This window comes from Cebus imitator, unplaced genomic scaffold (genome assembly GCF_001604975.1).
Source record: "Cebus imitator isolate Cc_AM_T3 unplaced genomic scaffold, Cebus_imitator-1.0 Scaffold28, whole genome shotgun sequence".
Lineage (NCBI taxonomy): Eukaryota > Metazoa > Chordata > Mammalia > Primates > Cebidae > Cebus > Cebus imitator.
In genome coordinates, this window is record NW_016107343.1 from 5605432 (window position 1) to 5615146 (window position 9715).

At 50.1% G+C, this 9715-nt stretch overlaps 1 protein-coding gene across 3 annotated transcripts in view; it reads right to left on the reverse strand.

The window, feature by feature from the left end:
* Positions 1-3220: 3220 nt before the first annotated feature.
* TMPRSS13 (transmembrane serine protease 13) overlaps positions 3221-9715 on the reverse strand; it is a 32866-nt gene continuing 26371 nt past the window's right edge. For all 3 annotated transcript variants that reach the window (XM_037736687.1, XM_017523396.2, XM_037736686.1), the window contains 4 exons: positions 8183-8281; positions 6553-6695; positions 6249-6401; positions 3221-4915 (listed from right to left, as the gene is read on the reverse strand). In XM_037736687.1, coding sequence (XP_037592615.1) covers positions 4889-4915; positions 6249-6401; positions 6553-6695; positions 8183-8281 — 422 coding nt within the window. In that variant the 3' untranslated portion in view covers positions 3221-4888. The remainder of the gene's footprint in view (positions 4916-6248; positions 6402-6552; positions 6696-8182; positions 8282-9715) is intronic.

Genomic DNA, 9715 nt, shown 5'->3' on the forward strand with positions numbered 1-9715 from the left:
AGACATGGCAAATTTCCTAGGACCTGGAGATTTATCCAAAATTCTCTCTCCTATGTCATGTGTTTGATGAAGGATTTGGGGGTGAAGGCGACCCTTTTGCTGCAAATTCAGCAACTGCAGAGAGGTCGCAATATGCCAGTCACTTTGCCCTGCATGTTTACATGGATAGTCCCATTTAATCTCACAACAAATGTAGGCTAGATACACCCATTTTACATACGAAGAAACAGAGAGGATGGTTTGTCTAAGACCATATAGCTAAGTAAGCAGTAGAGCTGGAATTTGCACCTCCAGGTAATTCGATTCCAACTCCAGTGCTCCCTCCACTACGGCACAGTGTAATTAGAAGGAATTATTCAAAGCGGATTCCCAGCTCCTTCCTTGTATGAAAAGTAAAGAACCTTTTCTGGGGCTCAGGACTTGGACAGAGAAGGCCGCCTGTTATGTCCAGCTCCCATGTCCCATGGGAAGGAGTGAGCTGTAGAGGACCATAGACCAGGCCATGCCCTCACCTTTCTCAGAGAGAGGTCTCATCTGACAAGGCCTCCTGGCCCAGAAGGCCCAGGGCTGTGTATCTCCTGAGCGCAGTCCTCCCTGTTCTCTGGGAGGACCCATTGTAAGATGGGTACAGCGCTTACTTCCTGGACTGAGTGGCAGCCTTCCCAGAGACAGGAAGCCTGGGCCAGTGCGCAGGAGATGGAGAATGAATGGCTTGTTCCTCTCAGAGCCATCCACCTACATCTGGGAGACTTGGAGGTGTCCTGGGTGACAGCTTGTTGTGACTTGACAGGGCCTCCTAGAAACCATCCACTTGGAACGGGGGTGGGGAGGGCCTCCTCCTACTCATGATGCACTTGTCCAATGTTCGCATAGTCTAAGCCTCTGATCATGTGACACTCACAGAGATGGCTGGACACACCCATCAGAGTGTCAGCCCTGCCACTCTTGGAAAGATACGCAGAGCCAGATGGCAGAGCCTATGAGGTCCCAGCTGGGAGGACTCCACCTGACTCTGGAAAGCAGCACTGGGCAGAGTGTAAAAAAGGAGCTGAATGTCAGAGCCTGGATTCAAATCCACCTCTGCCATGCAGCTGTCATGTAGTTTGGGATGCTTATTTCACTTCTCTTGGCCTTTGTTTCCTCACCTGTAAAATAAGGATAATGACAATGCCCACTTCATGGGATTCTTGCACTCGCAGGGGATAATACACATCAGGTGTCCAGCACAGCATGTGGCATGTAGCAAACGGTCAGCAAATGCTGGCTATTATGATCATTATCCTCACCATGACCATCATAGGGAATTCACATGTGCGTCCCCGTGTTCACTCAATTGCATCAGGACCACAGCTAAGTGATTATGGGGGAAGAATGGCCCCTTGGAATCTAACCAAAGCCCAGAGGCAGCTGGAGCACCTGCTAGGCTGTAAGTGGCCCCTTCTGCAAAGAGCCATCATCACTCCCAACAGTCTCCCCCTCCTCCCTCCCAGCACACTCACTTGGTGCCCCTTTCCCAGGGAAATTCTATGGAAATTCAGCAGTCAATAGAGTTGACAAAGACAGAAGGTTTGGCTGGTACTTGGAGGTCCCTAGGCTCCAGGGACATAGGACAATGTCACTGCAACCCCCTCCCCGCCCAAAACACACACAGCTCCCTGGAGATTCTGGGCCAGTTTAGAATAACCCATCACCCCCCTCCATCCATAATTTTGGCAGCCTCTATAGATATCCTGAGCCAAAGAAATGTATTTTTCTTTTCCCGTATAGATCCTGCTTTTTCTCTACCTTATTTCCCTGTCCCCCTCCCATACCCCTACCACCCTGCCAATCAATTTATGTCCTAAGAATCCCCTGAGAGAGAAGGGAAAGTGTCTGCTTTCTAAGGGGAAAGGAACAGAAATGGCCTAAGTCCTAACTCTCTGCCCAGGCTGGGCTTCTGGGGATGCAGCCAGCTCCCATGGTGAATGGAGATGACTGGTCGTCCTCTGAAATGAGCACTGGCTCTTGCAGGGGAATCGGCCAAAGACTGCCTTTCCCAGCCCAACTTTGTCTAGGTGGTGCCACACGGCACGTAGGACATGTTTGCACCAACAAAACGTGAGTGGAAATGGCTTCTGGGCCACAACACTTAAGGAGTGAATGAGCCTTTTTTTATGTTTTCTTGCTGGCTAGAAGTAGATAACAATGTGGATGATGACAAACTTCCTAGATGGAAAAAGCATGTGGAGGAAAACCGCCCTCTGATCGGAACACCCTTACTGGACTGCTAACGTGGATGTGAAATAAGCTTCAATTGGGTTCAATTGAAATTGTGAGAAACTGTGGGATCTATGATAGTCAGTGTCACCCCTCCTAGGAATATAGTAAGCATGGCACCTGCCACCTCCCCCATTCTTTCTTGCACAGATGGAGCAAGAAAGGAATCAAAAGGACTTTCCCTGGCATTGACATGAAAGACTAAAGCAATCAAGTTCTGGATGTCCAGAGGCTGGATGCATGTGGGGAAACCTGGAGAATTCTGTGCTTGTAGCTGGCATGCTGGGGATTACGAGCCCACTGGTTACTTGGGGTTCCAGGATGGAGCTGGGGATCCACTAGTGGGCTCATAATGGTTGAGGCCAATATAGCAAATGCAGGAAAAGTGCAGCTCAAGAAGGGGTAGGTCATTCAAAAGAGGCCAGTGGGACCACTCACCCAATTTTCTTGGAAATAGCTGAGTAAGCTTTGGGGCTTCCTTGTCAACATACATGTTGGTGAGCTAGCAAAGGCAGAAGTGGAAGAAGAGGAAGAGGGTGGGAACATGCCCTGGAGTACCCTTCCCCTGACCCCACCCGCTTTGCGAAGGTTCATTCCAAATCTGACCTCCTCTGTAAAGCTTCCCTGACATCTCTAGGTGTGGCTCGTGGTTGTTTTGTGCTTGTTCCGAGCATGGTGTCCACATTCAATCACAGTTTGCATCACACTGGGTCATGACCCAGTTCCTTGAAGATGCTGTCATGCCCTTTGTATCTTCTGGGCCTAGTATGAGTACCCGGCACAGAGTAGGCACGGATGTGGTTGGAGAATGGATGAGTACATGAATGTATGGCTAAAAGAGCAGAATCCGAAGATGAGGAACCAAAACTAAGAACCAAAACTGAGAACGTCTGGCCATCAGGGTAGGTAGGCAACCTCAATTTGTACCAGTAAAACATCCAAAGACAGATGCCTTTTATTGCTGGGTCACACAACTTTTATTGCTGAAGACCATCGCTAGGGACTGCTGCAAACAGGAATGTGGACTCCTTCCCAGCCTTGGTAACATTCCCCAGTGTACCTGGCCCCATCAGTCCCTGCCTGGCTCTCCAGCCTGCTCTTTTGCGGCAGTCTTTCCCCTGAGCGGCCACGGCCTGCCTGAGCTGGGCTGGGCTGGGCTGATCTGCTTGGATCCCACCTCTGAGGAGCACAGCACCACAAAAGACCCTGATGGGCCCCAGGAAGGTGAGAGGAGCACGGCTGGTGGAGGAATAGGTGCCTCAGAGAAAAGGCTGGGAAGGCCCAATCTTTTAGCTGGTGAGTCCAGGCACATGGATGATTTGCAGGAGCAGGGCCAACTTGGATCCTTCAGAAGACCTGTCTGGGGGCACCTGGGGACCACGTTAGCTTTCTCTCCATGGCAGTTTTTATGTCAGTGCTAACTTTCTGGAACAACTGGGAAACGGAAAGATGAAGAATGCTGAGAAGAAAGCTCTTGTCTCCAGGTAATTTCCAGCCTGGGATTTCGAGAAGAGTTGACAGCTCTGCTGGTTTCTGAAAAGTCCCGGGACAGCTCTTGGGAACAAGAGATGCTGTCTACCCGGACCTCCCTGGGGACCCTGGGAGCCTGCACAGAACCAGCATCCGTTTGTTCGTGTCTTCGTCAGAACCCTTGGATGCAATAACAGTGGACCTCGTCATGTTGGATTTGCTCACCAGCCCAAATGAGGATTTGTTTCCTTGAGTAACTCCCAGGGACTCCAGATGCTGTAGTGATTTGGGACATGTCCATCCTGAGGACTTTGTCAGGTTTCTTCACCCAGTCCCTTGAGGTCAGAAATATTCTGTAGGGCTCTAAAATACGACATTTCCCATGAGTCCTGTGGGGGTCTTGGGCTGATTGATGCTGTCAAGGCTCTGGACTTTTTGGAGAATCTTTCAAAATACCTGTATTTTCATTTCTTAAATATAAAAATAAATTAAAATAAAACCCGCCCCAGCAGCTTGTGACCAAATGAGTCCAGTGAATCCTCTTCTCAGTTGTCAGCCGGGTTAGCCACAGCACAGCCCAACTGGTGACATCCAGGGCACCAGCAGCAGGTCTGGATGAGGGCTCAATGCTCGTAACGCCCATGGGAGCAACTTTCCACCCAAGATGGTCCAGGTACTGGGAAGCCACATCCACCAAAACTTGCGCTCCATCCCGGGACAGCAATGGTGTCACCTGGGCCACTGGCATCTGCCCACACTGGGCTAGTCTGTAACTGAGGGTCAGAGATGCCAGAATTTCAGGCCCTTCCTTGGGCTGTGGGCTTCACCTCCTCCATCCATCTATGGACACCCCTGTAGGAACGTCTGCGGTGCTCCAGCTCTTGTCTCCAGGTAATTTCCAGCCTGGGATTTCTAGAAGAGTTGACAGCTCTGCTGGTTTCTGAAAAACTTGGGAGAGTAGCAATGCACATATATGCGCACACACACACACACACGCACACACACACACACACACACACACACACACAGAGGCAGCTGACAGTGGAGGTGGGAGTCCAACGGTGCCTGGTGACCGTTAGCCCAGATGATGTCACACATGGCCAGTCACTGTGGCCAGAGTCTTCACAGCAGCCAGTGCTGTGTGGAGCAGCAGGCCAGCTGGTTAGGATTTTCCGAAGCGTACCTCATTCTGAGGAAGAGAACAGGAGAAGAGGGTGAGGGTGGGCCAGGTGGGCAGGGAGCACAGAAGCCCAAGGTTGGGATTCGGAGCCTGTAATTTAGCCCAGCTGTCACCTAGCACTGCCTGTCTGAGGAAGGACAGCAGAGGGAAAGGATGGAGGCAGGCTCGGAGGGCCTCTCTGCACTGGATTTCTGGAGTCTTCCCTGCTCCCCCATCCGAGGTGTCCCTGGTTCCCCAGGCAGAGAATGGGAAGACTGTTTTACAGCTAAAGGCTGAAGGCCCAGAGAAGGCAGGGTCTCAACTGGGTCAGCAGAGTTGCAGGCAGATCCCTGTTTTCTGACGCCCAAATTCCTGCGAGGAGGGGGGCTTCCTATCACTCCACCACCAACAGCCTGTGTGAGCTCACACCTCGGCCATCCTTGGGGAGAGGAGAGTGGCACCGGGGCTGGCACTGAGCTTAGGTCACCTTTTATTCTTTTCATTTGTTTATTCATTCATCCTCTATTTATAACAATAAATAGTAAATGCCAAGGATACTCCAGGCATTGTAAATGGCTGATTTTGAGAGATTAGTCAGAGTTCTTCGGTAAGAAAAATGGAAGATGAGAGGGTTGGAGTGGGAGGGGGGACTCTGTAGGGTGGGTAAGGTATTTCAAAGGCCAAGGGCAAAGCAAGGCACAAACTGAAGTTTGTGGTTCAGTCTGACCTGAGCAATGACTTCTGAGGCTGGATATCAGTTAAAGCAAGTCAAAAAATACAAAATAACTTTTTATTTTATTACTTGATACTCTTATGATAGTAGTGAGGTGCTCTAGAAATATTTTAAGTGGGAAAGGGAAAGAATTGTTCTTGGGGAGCATTCTGGTGACAGCTGGGAAACTTGTCAGTCAAAATGGAGTCACTTGGGTTTTTAAAAAATGACGACAACAAAAACAAGGCCCCAAAAGACTCCGACAAATAGATCTGGGAAAACCCATGAAGAGCGGGTTCTCATGCGTAAGTGCTTGATATCAAAAACTATCACAAAATCCCCTGCAGAGACTGAAACTTTTTCAACGTCCATTGCAAACTTACACACAAAAAAAGTACTTCTGGGAGAACATCTGCCCAGCAACTGCCTGCCTGACCTGCAGGCTCACCCTTTGCCACCCTTGGGAAAGAAGCACAGGCAGTTGGGATTGATCCCAGGCATCACATTTGACCCTGTCCCGAACAGCCCCAAATGTGGGATGCTGAGCGGACCTCTGCCTCCACCCCAGGGAAAGCCTGAGTGCTCCTCCAGAGTCCCCCGTTAGGAAGTCCCCAGGCTGCTGGGTGCAGTATCCTGGTGCAGGGCTCTTACCTCCATCTTGCTGTAAATCCAGGGAAGAACTTCTGTCACTTTGGTGTACACACCAGGTTTGTTTCTCTGGCCACAGCCTGTGCCCCAGCTGGTGACACCTGCCAGGTACCAGCGGTTGTTCTGCTCGCAGACAAGAGGTCCCCCGCTGTCTCCCTACAGGGGAGAGGGGGCCCATGCGCAGGATGGGACACGTGGTCTGTGAGGAGGAAAGGCTGGGGTCCCAATTCCCACACCAGCCCCAACACCTCAGCCTCCCCCAACCCCACGGTCCTGCGACATAAGCCCCACCCACAGGCACCCTCACCTGGCAGGAGTCTCTGCCCCCACGAAGGTCCCCAGCACACATCATCCTCGGGGTAAGGTAACTGTCATAGACCAAGTAGTCATTGCATCTCTTGAAGTCGATGAGGTTGACTTGTACCTCCCGGAGAAAGGGGGATGTCTTGTCTTCAGTGAAGTGGGGGTGGAGGAGACAGAGGATGGGAAACCAGTGAGATTCTGGATAGCTTCCTGGCCTTCCAGCTGCCATCCCAGGACCCAGGTTCACAGCCTCCTGGGAATGGAGGGTGTCATGCCTGTGTCTGGCTCTGACCTACAGGAGGCCCTCTGTGGTTGGACACCCAGGGCATATGGGCACACATGCCCTCACACAAGACACAGCTCACTGCACGTGAGACAGAGACATCCATGTACACAGACAAACTCACAAACCTATCAGACCACCTGACTCTGCACAGCATGTGCCTACATTCAAACACCCTCAGATATATCGCTTTGTTTGTTTTTGGAAGCTATGTGCCCTAAATAGAGCAGGTGACATTAATCCATTTACAGGTGGGGAAGCCTGGGGCTGGAGAAGTCACCTGCCCACAGTCACACAGCTAGTCAGGTATGGAGTCAAGACGAGAAGGCTGTGCCCAGATCAGTATCACTCTGCCTCACGGAGGGCGGGAAGAGCAGTCCTGATGTGTGGAAGTGGCCTGAGTCTAACAGCGGGGTCATCCTCCTCAAAGTAAGCAATCTCACAGGACAAGGCGCTCCGTGATTGGGGTAACTTGAAAACAAGACCACTTCATCCTCTTGTTTAAGGCCAGATAAAACCGAGGTCACTGTGCAAACCACAACCCTACCAACCAGCCCCCTCTCCTGGCCAATATGAGTAACTGCTGCTTCCTTACCACTTAGAGCTTCTAGACAAGAATTTTTTTAAATTGAGACAGGGTTCACTCTGCCGCCCAGGCTAGAGTATAGTGGCACGATCATGGCTCACTGTAGCCTCGACCTCCCTAGGCTCAGATGATCCTCCTGCATCAGCCCCTCTCGTAGCTGGGACTACAGGCGCACACCACCATGCCCAGCTAATTTTTCCAATTTTTGTAGAGATGGGATTTTGCCATGTTGCCCAGGCTAGTCTTGAACTCCTGGCTCAAGCGATCTGCCCACCTCGGCCTCCCAAAGTGCTGGGACTACAGGTGTGAGCCACCGGGACCTAGATAAGATTATTAAGGTTCCCAATCATAGAGTAACCCCTGCTTCCTGACACCATCCAATTTAGACAAAAGTCCTACATCTTTGAACTCTCCCCAAGCCACCCAAATCCTATGAGCAGGCCCCTCTGACACCCTCTTGTGGAGGGGCTCCATGAGTCTCCATGGTGTGCTCTCGCTCTCTCAGTGCAATGAGCAGCGAACTCAACTACAGCAGTTTTCCAGGTGGTCTTGACTGGAGGGCATTGTCACAGTGACCGCACTGGCATATACGCAGGTGTCTATATACACCAACATTCACACCCAAGCCCATGAATCTGTATACCCAAACTTATCCACATAGGCCCTCATCTGTATACTCAGACACATTGCTTACACACATACACACGTGTATACATGCACATGCACATGAACACACACATGCAACCAAGCAGCTTTGCCTCTTACCATCTGTCTCCCTGGTCTTTCCAAAGCCTGTGATCCAGCAGGTCTCATTGAGACTAAAGGTCTGTCCATGCATGGGGAGGCAGGCAGGGTGGATGTGAGCTGCAACAAGACCTCCAGATGTCAGTCAAGGAACAAGGCTGAGACTTTCCGTGGGGGAAGGAAGAAGGGGCAGAACCACTCTGGGGGCAAGGAGGGGGCTCCTAGAACATTAATCCTTGCCCCTGGAGTGGTTCTGAGTCCTCCAGAGCCTTAGACTGACCAGACACAAAACTTGATCACTTTATCACAACACACCAGCCTTCAGAGGCTACCAGAGCCCTCAAAGCCATTCTGATTTCAGTGGTTTCCCTGTGGGCAGATGCGGAAGCCTTGCAAGTTCCCTTGTACAAGCTGATACTGGGCAGCCGAGGGTCTCTCTCCACTGAGAGAGTCTCTCCTGATGGAGCCTCTTCCATGTCTTTCCATTAGAGCAAGGAATAGCAGCAGGCTATGACGCAGATATTATGACTGTGGCATCTCAGTGGTATGTCCAGCCTGGTCTGGCGAGGGTACCCACTGGTTGCCCAGGGCCTGTGGCTCTCCCTCCAAATGTTTGCCCAGCACAAGGTAAGAAATCTCTCCAAACAGGAAACACATTCCTAGAGACACAAACCACAAAATCCCTGCTAACTTGGTCCCACACTCAGAAATATTATATTCAGAAGTGGCCATTACGTATCACTTCATAAGCTCTGAGGCCTGGTGTCCCTAGGTGGACCAGGGCATTGACCAAAAAACCCCAGTTTGCAAGGGGAAAATATCAGTTGAATAATGTTTGCAGTATTCTCAACCATTTATCATATTCACTGCACTATTCTGCACCTAAGATAATGCCTCTCACGTATTAAGTGCTCAATAAATGTTTAAAGAGAGAGAGAGAGAAGGCAGGAAGTGCAGAACGGAAAGATGATTTTAAATTCTTCTCCCATACATTGGAATTAGGCTTTAAACATTGGTGTCTACCCCATTTTTTTGTCTGCTACAGAGTACACAAAAAATAGATGAAGGAATAGCATGCATTATTAACAAAAATGCAAAATAGGATTTCTTTCCTATGTCCCTTTTTGAGATGTAAAGTTTTAAAAACAGGTTAACACTGTTTTATGATCCATTGTTATGTGTTGTCACTGTTTTTTATGGGGGAATTAAATTTATCAGTGAATTTTCACAAGCAAAAGTACTGTGACTTCTAAGTGCTCCACCTGCCAAATGAGTTTAAGAAAATCTGTCCTGATTTCTAAATGAAAAATCAGGACACATGTTCTGGCCACAGGACTACATATATCTGAGCTGTGATTCTCAGGCTAAGGGCCTGCTTCCTGCCCAAAAGCCTATCAGAGCCCGGACAGAGACTACTACGTGGCTCAAGCCTGTAATCCCAGCACTTTGGGAGTCCGAGGCGGGTGGATCACGAGGTCAAGAGATCGAGACCATCCTGGTCAACATGGTGAAACCCCGTCTCTACTAAAAATACAAAACATTAGCTGGGCATGG